This window comes from Ornithodoros turicata, chromosome 2, assembly GCF_037126465.1.
Source record: "Ornithodoros turicata isolate Travis chromosome 2, ASM3712646v1, whole genome shotgun sequence".
NCBI classification, from domain to species: domain Eukaryota; kingdom Metazoa; phylum Arthropoda; class Arachnida; order Ixodida; family Argasidae; genus Ornithodoros; species Ornithodoros turicata.
In genome coordinates this window covers 61,034,141-61,057,846 of record NC_088202.1, presented here as the reverse complement: position 1 = coordinate 61,057,846, position 23,706 = coordinate 61,034,141, and the positions used below count along the sequence as shown (strand labels likewise).

Sequence of the window (23,706 nt, the reverse complement as noted above, 5' to 3'; positions counted from 1 at the left end):
TTGAATGTCTCGAAAAACATAATTTATGACCAAAAGACATCAACTGGAAGATTTCGATTTACCTTAGTCAAAACTGAGAAAAAGTATGTGCTGTTGCACACATGAAACTGCTTGAACTGCCCTCCAGCGCTCTGGAAAAACACCTTATTTGTGACCAAAATACAACAGCTGAGCCAACATTGAATTTATACCTTACTCAAAATACACAAGATTTGCTGCCGTGCATATGATACGATGATACTGCTTAAATGTACTCTGAAAGCGCTGCCACCTCAGGCATGGTTGCTCTAAGCTAGCGAGCAACAGCAAGGGTATACGAACACAAGAAGTCGAGCACAAGTGATGGAATGCACTTGATTAATCAGAAAATGAAATGTCTCAGTACCAGGTGTCACTGTTCCGTCAACAAAAACAGATGAACTTTGAAGGGGCGTCTGGTTGGCACTGGTGACAGCCTTCAGCTTGAAACCCAGACGGTGATAGTTGAGACGTGGAGTGCAAGCTTTTCGGTGGTGCCAGCATGCCTGCGAAATCATTTAACAAATAAGCCAATTCCAAATCTGTACTGAGAATACACCCGCTGGGGCGTAATCTCTAAAGGATGAAGCAGTAACCGACAGATAGCGTATTTTTCTCTTCTACGTGATGCAATTTGCACCGCATGACTGACTTGTCTAACATATTACGCGTCTTACCTTTATCTGCTGCGTAGTCCTGCCCCTGCAATCTCCTGCTGCAGATAAGGTTGGCACAGCATCCAGGACGAGACATCTTCGGCTTCTTGTGAAACAAGTTGCGCATTGCTTCCGTAACATTCGTATGAGCCAGATGAACAGATCAAATCGCTCCTTTCGAAGGTGGCACCCAGTTGGAGTTGTAACCGATTGTTGCAGTCAATAGATTTCTCTTTCGCCTTTCGGAAAATTGTGGTTTGAAACATTGAAACTGCATGCTGAAGTGTTCTTGCAGACGGGAGCAAAACGCTCACACATTCTCGGCACGCAGCACAGAACACGAATCACACCAGGAAGTCTGTACTGGCCTAGCAAATGCTTTGCAGTCGAAGGAAGCAAAATTCACGTTCCTCGTGGGTTTAGTGAAGTCCAGAAATATACTGGCACCCTAATAGCGAACTGTTTATCACTTCCCCAATGTGAATCTGCGCAGCAGACGGCTCGGCAGAAGAAACTGGCCGGCTTGGCGGAAGAAACCAAGCCAAAAGTCATGCCAAGCCGGAGCGCGGGCAGACCACGAATGTGTCGTCGACACAGGGTTTGCAGGCCACAAGACGGGATGTCAGTGAAACTAAAAATTCACTTTTTCGGAAAACCGCGAGGAGTTTGGGATAACTATTTTGCATACATAATCAGTGTTCCCTTATGAACACATCGTGTGAGTACCATTCCATTCTGTGACACTCGAAAATCGGCGTAGCTGAGCTTTAAGGTCTCCACTCTCTTTGTTCACTCTCGCTGTCGCGCCCTTCTTCTGCCCCCGAGGGGGACTTGGGATGATAAGGAGGTCTTTTCCCAAGAAAGCGACCCAGATCGCAGCATCCACTTTACGCAATGCCCGATGATCCGTCGCTGTTTCAAGGCTGAGGATTCGCAATGTCTTTTGTCGACGCTCTGCCAGCTGCCTCGTGGGTGATTCTTGGAAGCGTCACAAGAGACGGCTTAAAGGGACAGTCGCATCGACCACAGATCGATTCCGAAACCACAGTGACATGAGATTCCCCATCCTTCACTGACCATGACTCCGAAAGTCCCATCCCGATCAACGGAATACTTTTCGCATAATTCGTGTGTAAGCGGCGCAACAGCAGACGACGGAAGCGGGCGTCAAGCGGAACTCCCTGCTGAGAATCTTTAGCAACGTCACATTGAATCTGACCAATAAGAACGCGGCGAGCCAGAGGAGTCCCCGCTGCTTGCAGCTCGGTCAGGGAGACAAAGGCGAAGGCACATACGGAGAGGGCGGACTCGGAACGCGGAAGTGGTGCATCGTGCTGTTCAAATGCCTTTAGTAATAGATCCCGTGACGAATATACATGTTTAATGACGGCCCATATTCGACGGATCCGCTTCTTCTGCAAGTAACTGGTGATATACGTGCCGTAGCTGCGTTAGCGCAACAGAACGAGCCTCAGGACAGAATGGCGTAAATGCAGGCTAGCTGGTGGATAAATTCCATGATAAGGCAAGCCTGAGCGATGGGCAAGACACGTAAACAAACACAAACACGAAGGCTCAAGTGCCTTCGTGTTTGTGTTTGTTTACGTGTCTTGCCCATCGCTCAGGCTTGCCTTATCATGGAGCCTCAGGACCACTGCTTTAGGTACAGTGCTGGACAAAAGTTTACGGAACGCGCGAGCGGCGTATTTTCTCTGGGCAGAGACACTCTAGCGGCGAGCGGAAGCGGGCGAGTCCACCCGTTCAGAGGGATGGAAGAGTGCGCTTGTGGCGACCCACCGTGGTAGTAGTGGTAACTTTGCTTTTGAGTGTAACGAACGCCAAAATGGTTTCGTTTTCGGTCTACTGCACCGAGCGCGAGTGGCTATCGCGGGAAGGAAGTCTCCCCGCTATCGGAGAGATAACAGGGCGCTAAGATGAATTGAGGTGACAACGGGCTCGCAGTGCCTAGCTTTTTTCTTTTTTTCTTTGACAAAAACAGAAGAAAAGAGCGTATACCCTTGAACACACACACAAAAAAAAAGAGGCAGGGGGAGACGATACTGTCCCAATACTTTGTCGGCCCCCTTTCGCAGCAATAACTGGGGCCATACGCACAGGAAGGGAAGCGTATAGCCGACGGACAAGGTCTACGTCTTCACGTAGCAAGGACCACTCTGCTTCTATAAATTCCAGAGTGCGTCCTTGCTCCTTGTAGGCGTCCGTCTCTTGCTCATCCTATTCTTCACGCTGCCCCAGACATTTTCGATGGCTCTGCGCATGCCACGTCAGCTGCATTACGCTGAGGCGTAAAAAAAGAAAAAAAGCTAGTCACTGCAGCCCGTTGTCACCTCAGTTCATCTTTGCGCCCTGTTATCTCTCCGATAGCGGAGCGACTTCCATTCGCGCTCGGTGCAGCAGACCGAAAACGAAGCCATTTTGGCGTTCGTTACACTCAAAAGCAAAGTTACCACTACTATCACGGTGGGTCGCCACAAGCGCACTCTTTTATCCCTCCGAACGCGTGGACTCGCCCGCTTCCGCTCGCCGCTAGGGTGTCTCTGCCCAGAGAAAATACGCCGCTCGCGCCTCGCGCGTTCCGTAAACTTTTGTCCAGCACTGTACGTTCATGATCGGAGTGCTCAACACTTAATCCCGTGACATTCACTACGACGCAGGAAACAATCCAAGTGTTTGTGCGGCGTCTGTGCTCCCCAGGAACCGGATGAGTACCTATATGCTGCAGTGCTGGTGAAGTGGCAGAGTTGTGTAATGATGGCGAAGTAGAGTGTAAGCACGCATCACACTTTGTTCTCAGCTCTCTGTCTTCGGCCAGAACTTCTGTTGGTGTATCCACCGCAGTATTGCAGCGAGGATCACAGTTTTCGCCTACTGTACCCACGATAGATAGGCACGTTGAGCAATCCTTATTTTCGTAGTTGTCGTGGACGTTTGCACACACGACGAATGCCCCATGAAAGTTACGAAGGCTCTAACCAACTGTGCAACTCAAGGGCCGGGTTAGAATTAGAATGATTATCAGGAAATTACTGTGCTACGTGTTTAGGAAAGTGTCCTTTCTTTTTACAGCTACGTCATTTTCACTGCCTATTGTGTGTTTACAAGCTGAGTTTGGAGATTCCTTGGACCGAGAAAGAGACGACAGATACCTGGGTGTGTCGTCCGCATGATTCGCCAACGTTTTTCCATCCCGGTCCTATCAGGACTATCATCTTTTGTGTGCCTCATTTCCTGTTCACACCTACACGATAATAGACTTGCGTAGTTTCCAATTGAGAAGTGTGAGACAGAATCCGTGTTACCACAGTAATCCCGAGAAGTGCAGGGGAATAGGCAGGAGCAATAAGTGACAGTTATACTTTTAATGGTAGTGTAATACTTCTTATCATTGGCAGTAGTATAGCATGTGAGGGATATAACATGTCAAATAATTTCAGGTAACGTTTCATAACTCACTAATGGTACACTTACACCTCATTATCATTGTAAGTGATACATCTGTCTGGGAATGTCCACAATTTGTCATTCCCACAGAAGATTGTTCTGCCTTGATACAGCAAAACAAATTTTGATACCTGCCATTGATCCAATTTTTTTAGCACCACTGTTTTGAAAACAGCTTTCAAGACTGTAACTTCAGAGATCCTTGGCAGAGCATTACCTCTTGTCTATGTATTATAATAATTATTATTATAATGACAGGCAATAAGTTACGCAAATGTGAATAAATCTTTGTGTTGACTGAGTGTTGTCCATTCAAGAGCCATCGCACAAGTCCACATCCAACTCTTCACGCACAGATATTTATTATTTGCTATGCACAGACAGTTATCAGCGTGCACCACACTGGCAATGTCCCTTGGGATCTGAAGCGGGGAGTCACAAAAATAAAAAATAAAATAAACAGTTTCGTAAGTACTTCAATTGCAATGAAAACGGGACGGTTGGACAGTAAATTGGACGTTTTCATTATAACAGTGGTACACAGGAAAAAAACTCAGGGTGTTGGGGGGGGGGGGATCTGGATCGATCTCTGGGCACAGCTAAGTGTAAAATTTTGGAAGGGTTAGTACATTTTGAAATGACCCTCATGCCTCAGACCCCACTACTCGAATAATGCACCTCCCTTTTACAGTAAGAGGCCTCTTACTATCTACGGCATATCCTATCAAAGCTCACAGGATAGCAAATTTGGCCAATGCTTACGTGACAGTGCCTCGTAGAAGATGCAGCTTTTCTGTTGAATTGACACTACATCTCTGGTAGCCCCTTTAATGTCTGGAGGTAGGTGCATCATTTTACATTTAACCAGCAGTAATGTATAGCATTGCAAAAAAGGAAACAAGGGCTTAGTCTCAACGCCGCATCAGCATCATTCATCATCTCACAATAACGTTGTTGTCAGCCACTGCACAAAGATTTGGGTGGACCTGAAACGGACCTTTTTTTTTTCTTTTCATTTCCTGTTTTCAAGTTATTTTGTCTTGGCATGTAGCTGTGAGATGTCAGTAGAAGCCATGAAGTCATTCTCTTTACTTCTTGAACTTGGATGAAGAAAGCACTGTTCTGGAAGATCCTAATTTGTCAGAGGCATCGTAAAGGCATTAGTGTAAAAACCAGGTCTCTCAGCAAAATTGCCGTGCACACACGTACATTGTTTGATGCCGTTTCATGGATGGATGGGACTTGGATCAGCAGCACCTGGTCCTTCTATAACACAGAACGTCAAAAGTGCATCTCAAGTTGGCTACGACAACAGCAAAAACCGTCGCCCTACAGCACACAAACAGTTCACAAACAGAGAGATAAAAGGAAACTGGGAAGTGGTTTATGGCGCTTATGTTACGGACAGAGGTACTGTTTGTATATAGTGCATGTTTCTAACACCAGCACACAAACAGCGTCAGTTCTTCCTTCGGGGTTCATAGTTTGCGAATTGTTCTGTGTCCAAAAATTGTAAACACATAATATTATTTAAGTAATATACGTACCACTTGCGCTTGACCCTGTCGAGCTGCCTGCAGCTGTAATACACATGAAAACCGATCATGTCTACCACATTCCACAAAAGTCACAGGTTCCGTAACAGGGAAAGTTTCATGATAACGCGTCCGACAACGAGAAAAGCCAACACGTTCATATGAATGACATCATGTTCTTTTACTTGTTTATTGTATTTTATTTATCTAGTTATTATTCATAGGTTAGGGGATACCTTACGTTGTACCGATTTAGTCTTTTGCTGCTAAGTTACTCACGCGCAAGAGTGACAGATCCGATTGGGAAACTACATAGACATTGTGACTTACTGTCGAAGTTGCTGGCTCGCTTTGTTCGTGGAACACTGTCGGAACGGCGTCAAGTTTCAATTCGTTCCTTTTTTGTGTCAATCCAAGTTGCACTTGCACGATGTTCTCATCCAGGTACACATTATCGGTGAAATGCGAGGAGCATACACGGACAGCATGAATACTCCTTGCTTCATCTGGATACCCGCTAGTGATGTAGCTGCTTCCAACTTTCGCTTCGTCTGGGGTCTGGCTGTAGCTGTATCCTTGGCGTGCGAAATCATCGAGGTTTTCGAAGGAAGTTTTCCTGGAGTCAGGAACGCTGCGTCGGTTTCGAAACGACATCTCACGCGAAGGATGCAAGCGTAGAGATAGTATCCGCGTTACTAGAAAGTGTCACATGTGAATACGGGCGATGTGCCGGAAATAAACAAAGCAGTCCCAGACTTGGCGGCAGACGACAGCGTCCTTCAAAGCGGATTAGCCAGATTCCACCTTGCGTCACGCGATGTTGTTGGCGCTGGCGCTTTCGAGGATCAAAACAAAACCGGATCTTTTAAATGCGATTCCTCATCGCCCGGTCCGTTTTGGAAGGAGAAAATTTGGCAAATAGCTCGGTGGTAGTGTACCGAACACGTTGGTATTGGATTCGTAACCACGGTTCCGGATGCGACAGTCCCTTTAAGTGACTCCGCTAAGTGATTCCGAGAATGCCCAAGCCGTAGAAATTGGTGTAAGAACCGGACGTCACACCCCCATACATGGCGGCACGCGGAATCGCTCAGACTGCTCTTCGGCCACGGTGTTCCGCAGAAGAACAGAAGTTTGTTGCCGATGTTAAGAACGCAATTGCTGTGTGAGTGTCCAACATGCAAAACACAAGGAGAAGTGTGCATCAGCTTGATGAAGATGTCAACTGGAATGCTGAGTTCATCCCGCCTACACGAAGCGACTACCGGGACCGGAATTACAACAAAGACCGGGATTTATAGCGGGACCGGGATTCACAACAAATATGGCTTCGTGAGCGTGCATTGCTGCAGTATCTTGTTCGTTACAGCGTGTTATCACTCAAAAGCACTTGTGTTTGAGATTCTTCACTTGTAATAAAGTGTTTATCAAGTTCCGTAGAGATGCTTTCCCTGAGAGATTACGGAAACGTTCGCATGAGACGCCGTCCAGCCGCCGTTGTAGAAACGCTGCATGCGGTGAGCTCCGAGCGTTTTTTGCCAGCGTCGTTTGTCGCTGAGAAAAGTGCGACGCCCTGCCACTCGCAAAACGACTCATGCTGTTGGCGCTTTAAACGCATCTTACCTGCACTCGGAGGTCTTCGTGTCGAAGACAAGGAAGTGGCTTAGTTAGACAATCTGCTACCATGTCGCTACTTTGACAATACTGGAGAATGACCACTTTGCGGGAGACCAAGTCACGCAAATGATGATGTCGTAGTGCATCTACGTGCTTAGAGCGGACCCCTTCGCCATGCGTCATCTTAATGTAACCCTGGTTGAGCTCTTACATGCACGAAGGTTTTTCGATGCTCTATCCGAAATCTGACAGTAGTCGTCGCGACCAGAGAACCTCCTGAGACAGGTGCGCTGCTGAAACGTATTCCGCTTCAGTTGATGATATGGCCACTGTCAATTGTTTCCGACTGGACCAGGAAACGGGGTTTCTACCTAGCTGGTTGAAATACCCAGTACTGTAGTTGAGTTGCTATCTAGCAGGTGCCTCGACGATAGCAAACCAATTCGATACGTGGGTCCTGCGAAAGTTTCGACTTAAGCTGACTTGAGATAACGGATTTTTTTTTTTTTCACAGCGCTTTAGTCTCCTGACGTGGGACTCTGACGCGACTACAAAGTATTCCTGCAGCACAGATGTCCAATCATGTTGTTGTACTCAAGTAGAGCAGCTCTCCAAGTGCCTGACGATAGCGTTCGTTACTCGAGAGCAGATCATGTTCGCCTGTAAGTTTCAAACAACATGTGTCCATTGGTGTAAGACTCCCTATGGCGTCAGACAGGTTGTACTTGTCCATGAGGGCGTTATTCTTCTTCCTCTGATGAAGAAGAAGGCACCCGTCCTGAGTCCTCTCGATTTCCACGCCGAGATATCGGCCGACTGGCCCAACGCCTCAGCATTCGTTCAACGCTTGCATCAGCGTTCTCTGAAAGTGTGCTGGACGCAAAAGAAGTCTCAACACGTTTGGACTTTCACAAAAAACCACAATCTCAAAAGTACTGGAAATTTGTCGAGAGTCAATGAAATTCGAGAAACGAAACAATTCGCATATCCGAAAGCACATTGGATATGCACAAAGCTCTAAATAGGTGTTACCAGCAGATATAGGTGTTCAATTCCTGTCCCGTTGTAGTGAGGAACTTTTCCATGTTCAGAATCATGAAACCTGAACCTTGGTCAGAAATAATTGTCATGGAAATGCCAAAAGTTGTGTTTATCTTTTCCTTGATAAACTGTGGGACTGCCTGGATGTAAGGGTAGATTACGCGTGTGTCAATTGAAAAAATGCACAATTGAGAGATACTTTGAGCTGCTCAAAACATCTCAATTGTACTTTTTTTCCCCTTGACACACACGTAATCTACCCTTTCATCAAGATAGTCCCACATACTTCGCGCACTTTTGGAGGCTGCCTTCCGGGAAGATGCGTCACCATGACCTTGGTGTCAATTATGAGAGGTTCTGCCTTTCTCCTTTCCCAGTGCTTTGACGCCCAATAGTCAAATAGCGATAAAACTGGTGGCGTTGCAGTTTCTGTTTTGTATTCTTTTTCAGTGTGTACTCCCTCCCCCCTCCCCTCCCACACACAGTTTATGTCGTGTCTGTGCCCACGAGACATATTGCAAACTCTATATACAGTCAACATCGATTTATGAACACCCCTCGGCTCCCCGAAAAATCGTTCATAGATCGAGGGATTCATAAATCGAAAATTCCGTTAAGTGAGTACTATCGAGCAAATGGAACAGTATTTCCGAATTGGGATTGTGTTTATAATGCAATATATTGTGTAATTTTGCTTTCGACCTGTATCAATCTCACAAACAACAGACGTTAGCGCATTCACACACTGTTTATTGTACAATACTAAACTGTTTAACTTTGCTTTGGACCATGCCTTCCGCTGTGTCAATCTTGGAAAGAAGAGATGTCAGCACATTTGCACTCGACTGATGTTCTAGGATTTCCTCCGGGATTTCTAACCTCCGTTTATTAATCACTGTGTGACAACGATCACCTTATTTATCAATTGAGGTCAGGAACATTTGGCCGCCCCTTGTGCGACCCCGGAAAACCCGTCTGTTGTTCAGATTTCGAAGGGTTAAGAACCGAGGGTGCAATACCTGGAAAACGTTGTGTCCGTTCAGGGGTCATTCATAAGGCCACGGAATAATCCCTTTGAAGGTTTCTATTGACCTCGGAATGATCCATTCATAAATCGAGTGCAAAAACGCTGGGGAACTCCTAGTCAGTTCCCAGAAATTCCATTCATTATTCCAATATCGAGGGAATTCATAAATCGAAGATTCATAAATCGAGGGTTGACAGTATACCTGTATAGGCGAACGTCATACCTTGTACCTGATCAACCGTGGTCCCCCACGCGAAAGCTTGTATGTATTAAACTAAAGAAGCTTTAGTGTTGCTTTTTGATTGTGCTACGGTATTTACGAGTAGGAGGTCACATAGGTGGGGGGGGGGGGGGGACTCATCTTTTTCGTCGTTATGCAAGATGTCATTTTCCCATACCTGTGATGGCTGTGTGCTATGAAAGCAAACAACATGACGGTATTCACTAACACGTTCACAAACAATGTTGTTCACCGGAACACTGTTTGAAGCAGTCTCGCAGCTTGTAGAGACTGGTGTACTTGCGGTGTTCATAACTGAAGTTGCGGTTTTGTAGCTGGGTTGATGAGGAGGTATCTTGTCCCGGCGGAGCGCCAGGAAGAAGGCGAAAGGGACAATACCTTGGTGGTGATGTCTGTTGCCATGTCGTTAATGACGAACATGAACTATGCTGATGTCAAGCCTGATGTTGAGCCTGATGTCGAGCCTGATGTCGTGGCTTTCTTATCGGACGAAGCCCGGACATGACTGAACGGAGACGTGTCCATTATGCCAAACAGTGGTCCCAACGTTGGCAGATGTGCGCCAGTCGCTACCAAGTATGACGTGATATAGTAAGTGACGACAGCAACTTGAAGAGGAACTGTTGTATTTGCTAATTTCACTTCCACGGTGGCTTCGCCGAACGGCAGAGACTAGCTCTCGATGGGGATCATGGCTGCGTTACTTCACGGTGTTACATTATTGCCCCAAAGCCCTTCCTTCTGTATTCTTAATATTTAGATGTCCGCACCCGTATCAACTAGTGCGTCGACTGGTGTGTCGTTTACAAGGATCTCTATTACAGGTCTCACAGGGTGTCCAGAGGGTACGGGTAAGGTGGTGCAAGATGAGACACGCGGGAAGAGACGCGACATTTGTTGCTCGACGTCGCCTGTCAAGGAGACGCGTTGAACAAAAAAAAATTAATGCACGAGATGATATGCACGGAGCAAGACGCGACAATTTAATGTAATTTAAGTTGAACGGAGTTTAAATTAATGTAATTTAAAAGCGGATAACTCAACGGTTAGGTGGCTTTATGCTTGTTCCTTAGTGATTTCTTTTTTGCATATTGCCTGGGAGTTTTCAGCAAATTTTCCTGCTTTCAGCGAGGCGGAAGCGCACGCAAAAGCGTGCGACCTGCAGCGCTCTGACAAAAAAGGGAGTAACGAGGGAGTAACTTCCCATTTTCACTATCCGGTCAGTGAGTTACTCGCTCTTGCTCTCTACATTTCCGAAGTTGCTCCATCCCCGTAAATAGTTACTCCCCCTTCATGTCAAAATTTTAATCAACTAGTTGCGAGTGACAACTCCCTGCTTCCCGTGTGGAGATTTTCGATTTATAAACACGTGTACCACACACCAGCTATTGAGTTGTTGTATCGTCGTAATTTAGTCATTAGTTTTGCACTAAATTTTTAGATGGTGAGGATTTCACCCTTACGGAAGGACATCACGTGGCATGTAATCTTCTGACAAGCTAATTCCTTTAATGATTTATTCAGGCGTTTACCGCGTTCGAGGGAACTGCCCAATGAAGTCTATTGAGAGAAGCTCGCATGTTTTCTTTGATAAGTAGTCCTTTGGGACTACCAAAATTTCCATCCTCCAGGTGGCAGTGCATGACTTCACACCCTTCCCTCTTGTGTACCACCATAACGCTTTCTTTTCACGTCGCATCCAGCCAAGTACGATGTAGCGGATGGAGCTGCTCATTTGGGCATATGCACGCACACAAAAAAGCAAAAAGAAAAACACAAGAAAGACGATGGATTCCAGAGCATGTGCAGAAGTTCTGCCATGAACTCGTTGAATGGTGTCAGCGTGACGCCTGTAGGTGGTGTCATACTTACTCCTTGAGAATCAAGTAAAGTGGAACTCCATTTGGAGGGTGTAAATTTTACTCCCAAAGAGAGTGTTCTTAGGGACAAGCTACTTACTCCCATAAAAGAGTTGTGACGGCACCATTTTTTCTTTTTCTTTTTTTTCGCAGTGATGGGACACATCACACTGTCGATGTCTTATTTGTAAAGGACGGCGGAGCAAAATAGCACCGCGTTCTGTGTGGTGTTATTGTACATCATGTGTGTGGTGGACTCAAGGGGGATGTGCAGGGGCCCGCGGGCTTTACTTTGTCTGCTTGAATTGCAAAAAACTACAGGGTGCGGCAAGATCTTCAAACACATTTCGAAGAAGCGTTAAAAATCGTATGCATGTCTAATAACAACGAAATTTGGTGAACTATCGTAGTTTTGTCAGAAATCTCAAAAAAAAAAAAAAAAGCTCAAGCCTTCATTTATGCAGCCAACATGTTCCGAGATATGAGTGGAAGAATGCCGGAGCCCATGCATTTTGATTGCCGTACACCGCTGCCGCGAGGCTTTGCGCAGGAGCAGTTCTCTCCGTTCCATGCCGTACCGGATGTTTTGGCACTGTGCCCGAAAACCAAACTAAAGTTGCAGATGTCGTCAAGTGACATGAAAGACATCATCACGGCCCCATCGCAATGAAGCAGACTGCCGAAAATTTCGGATATCGTTCGGTCCTCGTTGCTCGAGCAGATGAAGCTAGTCTACGAAACAGACGACACTGTCGTCTGCTTCGTAGGCTCGCTTCATCTGCTCTGATAGTTCGGGCTTCCGACCTGCTGCTCTCCTTGTTTCTCATATTATTGCTCTTGTATTGTGCAATGTCAAACTGGAGGCAAGCATCATGAGGTCAGTGTGGTGGTCAGCTCATCACCTTCAGCATAACCACTACGCTCGTACAGCGTTGAAATGCGACGATCTAATCCACGTGCATGTGATGGACTGCGTGAGATTTTGTGTTGTGCTGTGCTAACTTTAAGTCTGTGTTAATACAGAACGGGGATATCTGTGTAAGCCAGCCGTCCATTGACCTGACTTTGGAAGAGATAGCATATATGCATACGATGTAATCTTTGATGTGGAATAATTGCTCGGTACTTTGTCAGGCATGCGTGGCATGTGAATGTGGCATGTGTGTGAAATTGTTAGATAGTGACGGGTTATCTTTAAGCATGTGTGTTAACAGGGGGGGGGGGGGCAGTGGATCTTATTCGTGCTTCAAACCTGTTCATCGTAAATGCTTTATTTTCCTTGTCCGTCTCGAAATAAATTTTCTGTCAGTTGAGAGTAAGCAGCCGTGGTGTCAACTTCGTTCTTCCTTGTGTGTTTCTTGCTGCATTCAACAGTATGTATGTAAACTTTCCCGTTCCCCACAATATCAGGGTATCACTAGTGGATTATCCTCACCTCGCTTGTTCGCAGCTGTATTTGTGGCCCAAGGTAAGTTTCGTTTTTGCGCACAGCGCATAGCACCCGGTACGGCGTGGAACGGAGAGCTGCTTCCGCGCTAAGCCTAGCGACAGCGGTATACGGCATTCGGAATGCACGGGCTCCGCTATTCTCCGACTCGTTTCTCGGAACGCGGTTGCCGTATAAATTAAAGTTTGTACTTTCTGAAAACTTCTCACAAAACTAAGGTGGTGTACGGAATTTCGTTGTCATGAGACACGCATACGATTTTTAACGAATTTTCGAAATGTGTCCGAAGATCTTGCCGCACCCTGTAATTTGTATAGTTCATTACCAGGGCGTGTCTCATCTTTACCAACGCGATGTCTCGTCTTGCCCCGAGGGTCGGGGCAACATGAAACAATGGGCAATTTTAACGTTCTTGTTCTGTATTTATTTTAAACCGGCTGCGTCCGTCGCAGTTACAGACCGAAAGATCTAGACCCCTGCCAATGTCCCTATGGCTGGTATTTTGAAAAACACAAAAATAAAAATTACACATTCAATTGCAAATTTCTGTCTCATGTTGCCCCACGTTACCCTATATCTTGTCTTATTGAAGCAGTGTAACTGTATTTCTTGTCTTTATCCTGGTGTTGTCCTCTGGGTATTTTGGTTTCTGGTTTGATTTGTCCGATGGATGAAATCTTTTGGTAGAAGTTGGAGAATGTTTCTCATCGTTTTCCGAGACCTATGCTTAGGGTCAGACGTGGAAGAAAAGATTTCCTGACGCTGATGTTCCTTCTTCATGTAGTCATTTGGCTTTGCTCCTCCTTGACGACAGTTTGGACCACGGTACTTTGTGCAGAAGGTTCTATCGGCCGTGCCAACTTGATTGAGAGACAGACAGTCACACCCAGTAGACATGTAGTAGGAAGGCAGACTGGTCCTCGTTCCCTTATGAAAATTAAATTTGCCTGTCTACTGACATCTTTTGGACATTCTTTGGCTTTTCTTTCGACTTGGATTTCCTATAGACAATTGCCCAAACAACTGTTCTAGATGGCCTTTGGCCTTTCTTTTTCCTGAAAGTCTAAAGAGGTCGCAACAAAGGAAATCTATTGACTGCCTTTGGGCTTCCTTTTTCTTCATTTTCAAAAGACAAGTCAATAGGCAGTCCAAAGAACGATCAAAAGAAGGGCATTCCGAAGGAAACACGAAAGCTTAGGTGGAAGCATAAAGTGGGTTAGTGTAGCGGTGATAGATTATACAATTGGGGGTTGCACATTCCTAGAGTAGGAAGGAGAGAAAATGACGGGGAGCTCCATGTGATAGCACATCCTCCCCTCCGCCCCCTATAACAAAGCCAGTTCGAGGAGCACGCCTGCAAGGCCGGTACTTAATACTTAGTTATTTGCGCTGCACCTTAAAAAAATGAAAAAACTCGCAACAACAACAACTTTATTTTCGACCTTGGAGAGTGAGGAGTTTCATCGCCACAGGCGATACTCTACCCCATTGCTGGATGGAATGGGGGGATAACTCGCGTTTCTGCCTCCAATAATTAAGATCTGATATTTCTTTCTTTTTTTCTTCAATATTCTCATTTTTAGCGCACCTTTCCTTCTCAATTCGTCGCTCTTGATGACAGTGAATCACGGCGGGCAACATAGTTTGGTTTTCAAGCCCAGCCAATCCATTCCTTCCCCGGTTGATCTTTGCCATGTATACTTGAGAGCGTTGTGGCGCCATTTACAAGTTCTCTGATAAGTTAGTTTTGTTCGCGTTCCAAGTGGATTTTTCTTTGTGTAAAGTGGCCCGATGTGGGCATACTGGACGTCCATCGGATCGAGAATCTCTAGAACATTGATGAGGGTTTACGGATACTGCAAAGCATAGGTAATTTGTGAGGAAAGAAATTCGCCGCCAAATGGATTTCGGACACAGATGCTTCGAGGCTTATATTGTTGCTACAGGTGAGTCTTCTAATGTCATATTTATTTCATCATATTGAGGGAGGCATAAGCTTAATGATATAAAACATATTTGTAGCTGCTTCGTGTAGTGCGCTGTATTGCACGTAGTTCTGAGTTTGCGCTATCAGCTCAACTTATTTTCCGAGCATGCACAAAGGACTTCAATTGCATGGTTCACATCCATCGTATTTTGAGAGGGGATGGATAATACAGTTGGGGGTCTTCTTTATTCCACTCTTTATCACGACGACGGAGTAACATTACTGGTGTGTCCATGGAAGCGTGTGTAAATGTCAAGTATGCGACACTGTAATGGCCATCTTTTGTCCCCATATGGGGCTAGGCGTAGAGGATGTGTGATATTACTCATATTAAATACCAATGCCACAACACATTATATGCCACAAAATATTAAGGAGATTAAGGAGGTGATATTGTATGTTTTCAGACAAAAGCTGAAAATTGCGCTTTCCCTGTAGGAACACTGAAGGTAGACAAGCACCAGCCTATGGGAGACCTAGGAAAGCATCGCGTCGATGATTTCAAAAACGAAGTGACTCAATAAAGTGCACCTGTTCACATGTGATTTTGCGTTCTTCTGCCTTAATACCTCACAGCAAATTGAATTAAATTCGAGTCCAGGGCAACCCGAGACCACGTAGTATCTGGATGGAGCGAGGGGGGGAGTAATCAAAAGAAAAGTCAATGACTTTCAATAGATGTTCGAAGCAAAGCGTGTGGACTTTCAAAAGGAAGGCTAAAGGAAATCCAGAGCGGAAATGTCATTTGAAATCTTTCGGACAAATGTGAAACGGAAGGCTGTCCCAAATAACCATTAGTTGTCCAAAGCCATTCCAAAGGATTTTCCATATAAAATCTATAGAATTTCAATATCATGTCTATTGACTCTTTTGACTTATTTCTATAAAATTTCTATAGCATGGACAAATATTTTTTCATACCTACGGTGATGTAACGATTCTTGTCACGTTCCCTGAACCGGTAAGTGCACTTGTATACGATTTTAATCTTTGCGTGAACGTAGTCAGATATAGATTCTTCGTTTTTCTGCAATCTCTTCTCAGTCGCGGGTCCAATCTGGGAAATCTTTGTCATAACCGAACTGTTTTTTTTTTGTTAACATCTGAACCAGTCTTGCCATGTGCAACAAGTTCTTCCGAATCCGTCGCCCCAATCCACTACGAAGCTTACTTTTCGCTATGGCTAAAGCAGTATAATCGCCCCAACTGTATTGAATACGTAATATTTCAATTGACGAAAGCCACGCGGGAAGATCATCGTTGGGTCGGCTAGAAAAGAACTTCAATGTCTGAGCAAGGTCCAGGGTGGTCACCAGAGCCGTAGCGACGAGGGTGCGAGGAGCAGCCGGAGGGGAAGGAGGGGTGACGAGGGGTAACACCTGGCGAAGCACGTCTTAGGCGGAGCACGTAGGCTCCTTCTGAGTGAACAGAGCTTCCTAAATGCAGGACTGCAGGTGTTCTCAATGTGGTCATTCCAACTTAAAGTTGACATTATCGTTACTCCCAGATATTTAACTTCGTCAACTTTTTGAAGCATCCTGTTGTTAATGTGATAAGTGAACGCTGTGACATGTCTGTTATTACTTATAGTCATGAACACTGTCTTATTATTGTTAATCCTCATTACCCACATGTCGCAGCAGTCTGCAATCCTTGCAAGGTTGTCATTTAAAGGCAATGCGTCACTGGGGGATGAAATCGCGCGGTAAATTACACAGTCATCTGCAAACAATCTATCTGTAGGTCGGTATCTAATGACTTCTGTAATGTCATTCACATAGATAAGGAAAAGCAAGGGCCCTAATACCGAACCCTGCGGCACGCCTGATGGCACACTCAATTCACCGGATTTTCCGTTAGATATATCAACGTACTGATAGCGGTTTCTCAAGTATGCGGACACCCACTTCGTAATCTTGTTTGATAACCCTATTCTTTTAAGTTTATAAATAAGTTTCGAGTGAGGGACGGTATCAAATGCCTTTGCCAGGTCTAAGAAAATGACATCTATTTGTCCTTTCTGATCGATTGCAGCAGCGAAGTCGTGGATTGTGACAACAAGTTGCGTATATGCATATATGCAGGGTGTCTTTCTTTTTTCGTTACAGATTTTTCATTGAAAAACGATAAGGGCTAGAGACATGCTGTTTTCACTTCTATCATCTCTGAGCCGGCGGACGTTCTTGGCCATATGTTGCTCCACCGTCAAATGACTAATTACCTAAAAATAGTTAATTAACTTTTTAATTATAAAGTTACGAAGTTGTCCCAATGAGAACATCTGTTCCTTTCGGTGACCTGATATTGTAGCCCTTTTCAGAACAAAAATCCGTTCGGTAGATCGCCCGCAAAAAAATCGTGAAGGAACACCATTAATTTCTTTATTTTGTCTATTGCGCATCTCCATCTACATCGCGACTGCGAGAACCACGCCAGAGAGTTAACATGATCAGTGGCGTCTGCTACTGCCGACGTCTCCGACCTTGAATGACAGAGCTCAGTATGCAGACCTACCGCAAATCCCATCCTAGCAATATATTTTGAGCCTTTCGGACTCGTTTTTCCCACAGTCGAATCTCAATGCCATACACGTGGAGCTCAGCGACGTTCTGAGTCGGTGGCTTGTGTTTCCGACATGAACTCCAAGTAGAGTATGGATCGTGATGTACTGTGCCGACTGTGCGGCGATATGGTAGCCATCTTAAGCCGAAAAATCGAAGCAAGTACGCTTTTGTTATTAGAAACAAGCTCCCTAGAAACATACTTGTCCTGCAAGAAGGAAGAATGGAAGGCAGTGCGAGCGGCCATCGGAATCCAGTCTTGCCACATGTGGAAGAATAAAGATGGATGCATGCTCGTTAAATTGATGCCAAAGTTGCATGTCTGTACCTTGCACAGTTTCGGCAAGGCGGTGTAGAGAAGTGCCATGCTCTCGTTTTTTTCTTCTTTTTTTTCTGTTTGCTTTTGTTTCTCAAAAACCCCACCTCCGATCTGCTACGTATTTTGTAGTTACGTAGCTCAGGTTATGACATACATGTGTCCGCAAAACGGAAGGTTCCCTTTCTGCACAAATTTGGGTAGCACGCAGCAAATTGGGAATGCAGAATCATGCCTTGAACCATGATACCACCAAAATGTAGTCATCGCGTGCAATAAAACAGTACCTCTACACTTTTTAAGCACCTAGTCGTCAAGAATTGGTTTATTTATATGAAATATTTTTCAGAAAAACGATAATACAGATCACGTAACTTGTAATGTACTCGTAAGGACTGGCTGGACTTCGCCGTTAAAGTTCGTTTTCGGAAGATACTCCGGTTGTTCCTCGGAAGCTCTGGACATCTTGACAGTGACGCGTCGATCTCCTTCCAGGTTTTGCGTCCACATGTGGCAAGACTGGATTCCGACAGCCGCTCGCGCTGCCTTACATTCTTCCTTCTTTGAGGCCCGGTATGTTTCTAGGGAACTTGTTTCAAAGAACGAAAGCGCCGTTCTTTCGATTTTTTTGGCTTAAGATGACTACCATAGCACCGCACGGTCGGCACTTTATACGCGATCCATACTGTACTTGGAGCCATAGGCGCCGACTGCGGGGGTGGCGCAGGGGCCTTTGCCCCCTCGGAACATGAACTAGACGCGGGGGGCGCCGCCTCCCCCGGGAAGTCCCGCTAAGAGACTGAGGCCAACCTTTGGGGCTCGGCGCGCCCGGGTCAAAAGAGCGAGGAGGCACCAACCCCAAAAATGCATCTTGCAATTTGTAAAATATGTATCCGCCCACCATACTCATTACTACAGTAGAAGGTGAGGCGAACAAACAGAGAGGTTGACACAACACATAGCTTGAATTTCGCCCAAAGCAATCAGATCAATGAAACGAAGCAGTCAAAAAGGTACCAGCAGCTTCCAGTGAGGTGTATCGGTAGTATCTTGGGAACGCATATCCGTTGGGAGCGGGTTCAACTCCCGCTGCTCCATTTCATTGACCATATTCATTATATTGCGCGCATTTCGGGTCAAACACCGAGGATTCAATGCGTTTTGTTCCTTTTGCACTCAGTTTTCAAAGGCGTAATTCATTCAGTTGTGCACATATTCACTGTTTACGTTCTCTCTGTTTTTTCTCTTTTTTTCTGTTCTTCCTTCCTCTTATTTCTATACCAGTTCTGCGTACATCATAGGATCCCGCCAGAGTGTGTGATTCTTCAGCTTTAGTTTTGTGTTCTTCATTTTTCTTTTCCTTTTCTTTCCTTCTTTTTGTTTTCTTTTGCTTTCTTCTTTTATTTGCCTTTTTTGTCTTCCCGCTTTCACTTTCTTTTGGAATAACAAGCCATCTGGCTTACCTTACCCTTCTTTTTTTTTCTTAATAAACATACCCCCCCCCCGCCAGAGTACTTACTTCGCGGTGCGCCCTTGCCCCCCCCCCCCCCCCCCCCCCGAGAAAATGAAAACTCTCCGCCTCTGCTTGGAGCTCATTTCGGAAGCATAAGCCACCGACTCAGAATGTCACTGAACTTCACGTGAACGGCATTGAGTTCTGACTGTGGGATAAACGAGTCAGAAAGACTCAAAATATATTGCTAGGATGGGATTTGCGGTAGGTCTGCATCCTGAGCTCTCTCATTCAAGGCCGGAGACGTCGGCAGTAGCAGACGCTCTGGCGTGGTTCTCCCGGTCGCGATGTACATCGTGTGCTCCTCACTCCACGTTTATTGTGGTCTATCCCGAGTTATGCTGAGAGGGAACCTTTCGTTTTGCGAACACATGTAGGTCATAGCCTGGGCTATATAACTAAAAAATATGAAGGAAATCGGAGGTGGGGGTTTTGAGAAACGAGAGCCCAAAAAGCTCAATTTTTGGGAACGTAGCTGTACTCTACACCATCTTGCCAGAAGGGGGCAAAGCACAGACATGTAAATTTGACATCAATTTAAAGACCACGCTTCAACCTACACGCCGGTACCTCATATATCTCGATGGCATGTATAGGAGGAGTACAGCGCAAAGACAAATACGAGCAAAATGTTAATTTTGTTGAAACTTTGACGATTTTTAATTGAAGATCAAAATAGAATTGATCCGTGCTGTTTGCGCACGCTGAAAGTCGTTGTACCTGACATATTGTGAAAAAAAAATCTATAGTTTGGGACCGCCCGATGGCGAGGAATAAAATGTCAGAGTCGCTCTGTCAGAAAGCTTTGTCCCCGAGTCAATTTGTTTGGGAATTTTTTTCTCGCGGACGAGAACACATAGAGCCAAAATATTTATTGCTCCTTGTGTATGCGTGTTGCGGTATAATATATATTTTTTCAACGAAATCGGTAATGGTGTCCGGACCAACCTGCCTGAGTTGAGATGGAATCACCCAACAAGAACAAAAACATTCATTCTGGTCAAAAAATGAATAATTCAGCTGTTCACTCTAACTGGATGAAACTGGTTTCAAGAAGTATAGGACAGTCGATAGCAACTACGCTCAGCAAGTGCTAGTTCTTAATTAATGTGGATCATCAGATTTGTGCATGGCTGTGAACAACGTCAAAGTTGAACAGGTGGTTCATGTGTTTCAATTTAAAGAGCACAGCATGTGTAACTTAGTAACCTAGCCTATTGATGATATCTTGTCTCAAAGGAGTGCTAATTGTCAAAGCAATAAAAATCTCTTATCTTAAGCCTATAGTCTGGAACCATTCAGTAGCTTGTCAAAACTGTAGAATACCATTTGCAACAACTTATGTATTTTTGCTGTATGTTCGAACTGCCAGTGCACCTGGATGTAAGTGACCAAACGGAATTTATATTTGTACGTTCTAGTCAAGACCTGGTGCAGTTAGCGAGTACTGCAGGGAAACACAATTTATTGCAACGGTGCTTCGTTTTGGCGTTATTTTTTGTGTGGGGGTGGAAGGTCCCCCCACTCCCGGGGGTATCAAGTGACTCCACCCATGGGGTCACTTGATAGCGCAAGCGCATGCGCTGCACCTTTTCCATTGTATATAACCCTCTCCCATACATAAAGCATGTTCTTGTCATCAAACCCCAGTCCCGTTGAAGGCAGCGCTGACTGGTGAAACGTCTACCCCTATCCCTATATATGTTAATAAATTCCCCTTTGTGTTTTCCTGTAAGCTCTTTGTGGTCTTCTGATTTTTTCTTGCAGGAAAAAAGACATTAAAGAAACAAATAAATGATACTAGACGTGTTTGAAATTCAAACTTACAGATTAACATGGCTTCTATGGCTGCACGCAGAGAAACAGATACTCATGGAACGATGCGACAGCACCAGAGGGCACGTGTTTCGCAGTGTTTGCGGCTCGTCAGCTCTTGGTAGCTGCGCATCGTTCGGAATTGGCAAACCAGGGGTCACTCAGCGAGCGGTATACACCTGGGAGGGTGACTGAGCACTCCTCAATGCCACAGTGCAAGCCAGTGAATTATAATGCAGGAAAAAAAGCCATTAAAGAAACAAATAAATGATACTAGACAACCAATTGGCAAACCAGGGGCAAACCAGGCAAACCCGGAGTGACCCCTGGTTTGCCAATTGGTTGTCTAGTATCATTATTATATGAAACTACGTTCGCATTCAATAATACATACAATACTGACGCCACATTGGGTAATCTGAAAAAGATACCTTTTGATATCAACAGTCATACTTCCATTATAGCAGCAATAATCTGAAACAGAATCTCATTTAATATCATATTCTACTTTCAATAATACATACATTGCGGTGCTGAACCCCAATAATCTCAATGAGAATCTCAGACCATGGGACACGAACGAGAAGAGCGACACGAACACAAGAGGAAATAAAATCTATAACACTACATTTAACCAAAGAACATATTCTTAATCAATACGATTACAATCAAAATTACAAGTTTTATTATAAAAAGTATGATATTCCTATACGTGACAACCATCATTGCAATAGCGGGATTTTATTTACAAGTTCTGATAGCTGTAAATAATTTCGAGCGCAACAGGGAATCTAAGTTTCATGTTCCAACATGACGCAGTTCATCACTTTCTTATCAAGGAATAGCGCAGACATAAGGAAATAATTCGAATCAACACGGTCAACAGACAGCATTAATATAAAACCAAACCTCCAACATGCAGGACAATAATATCTACACAATACCATATTAAAACGTGAAACGGACACCACATTTAATCAAAGAAGATATTCTTCATCATTATGATTACAATCAAAATTGCAAGTTGTTTTATAAAAAGTATAATATTCCTAAACGTGACCACCATCATTGAAATAGCTGAATTTTAATTACAAGCAAGGATAGATGTATGTAATTAATTGTGAACAGAAGACACCCTGGACCCTCAAGCCTGTCCCAGGGACGTCTACGGGACGTCCATCTTCGGACTGTGCGGACATCCCTGGGACTGCACCATTTCGTTCGATACCACTCCCTATGAACTCCTAGTGAAACTACAAAGTATGTTTTATGGAGGTTCCAGGGACGTCATGGGGGATCATATCGGCAGCAAACAAGTACTTTCAATGGATGTCTCCACCTTCTTTTATGCCCCACTAATATTTTTTCCCCTTTTTTTCCGGCTCCTATACATCTTCAGGTTGGAAATGGCTACATATGCTGTAAACGTGTGATAATGCCCAAAAAATATATGTATTTTTTGCGCTTCCAAGTCAGAAAATTCTGTCCCACGGATGTCCATCGGATGTACTTTCATGGAGATATGAATATCTGCAGAATAATGTCGAAATTTCTCCAGCGGGTATACTACTATATATCCACTTGGCCAGGCTTCGAACTTCCCACCAACGTCCACCTTGCGGACATAACCAGGGGATACGGAGGTAAGCAGGAGCTCTCTGGGACGCAGCGTGTATGTCGAGGGATTTTACTTTTTTTTAATTGTTCAAAAGTCAGTACATGCTTTGTAGCAGAATATAAAGTGTCTTTCCGCCGTTTTTTTTTTTTAACATCTGCCACCGTCGCCGGTGGTTTTGTTTTGTGTTTCTCTGCTCGCTTTGCCTTTTAGGCAAAATAAGCGCGGCGTTTCTTAAAAGAAAAAAAGGAAGCAACGAGAGATTGGACCACTCAGCCGAAAACCTTTGGAAATGAGGTGACATTCACTTCCGAGCAGAAAACAGACACTGAACATTTGTGTTCTCGCGAGTTTCTAAACATTCGAAAGCACTGTTCACCTTGAGTCGGAATGAAGGGTGAGATGTCTAAGTTTAATTCGACTGCATACACAAACAACAGTGAGATGAGAAATTCCTTTGTGTATTAAGTCACAGTGGAGGTAGTGTCTCTGTTCCTTACTCATTTGGTTTCAGAAAGTGAGTTGATTCATAGAAAGTCGAATTTGTGCAGTGCTACATGGCCCCGCGTTTCTCTTTCTCATGCAATGCATGATCCATACAGCATCCCATCACGGAGCTGCTTCGAACAGTCCGTGACACAGCTATAACAGGACCTCCTGCGGATGTATGGCTATGAATATCCCACCATAAATATCTCAGGGGAGTCCCATGGACGTCCATTTTGAGGATATGAACATTGGGTTCCATTTCGGATGCTTGAGATCCATCTGGAATGTCCCCGGTATTTCACGTGTCGTCTGGGGAAGAGCATAGGACACGAACGATACGACGACGACAACAACACAAGACGAAATAAAATCTATAACAGTACATCTAATCAAAGAAGATATTATTTCATAATCTATCATGTTAACTATCATAAAATCATCCTCGGGACTTAATCTAATCGAACTCTATACAATTTTCATTCTAAGAGACACTACAAACCTTACTTT

The 23,706-nt window shown here is 44.7% G+C and overlaps 1 protein-coding gene across 1 annotated transcript; it reads right to left on the bottom strand.

The window, feature by feature from the left end:
• Positions 1 to 4,881: 4,881 nt before the first annotated feature.
• Positions 4,882 to 6,532, bottom strand: LOC135383598 (uncharacterized). The gene is made up of 4 exons (XM_064612995.1): positions 6,002 to 6,532; positions 5,684 to 5,716; positions 5,346 to 5,402; positions 4,882 to 5,268 (listed from the first exon to the last, which is right to left on the bottom strand). The coding sequence occupies exons 1-4, from the start codon at positions 6,323 to 6,325 to the stop codon at positions 5,167 to 5,169; spliced, it is 516 nt and encodes a 171-aa protein (XP_064469065.1). The 5' UTR covers positions 6,326 to 6,532; the 3' UTR covers positions 4,882 to 5,166.
• Positions 6,533 to 23,706: the final 17,174 nt, after the last annotated feature.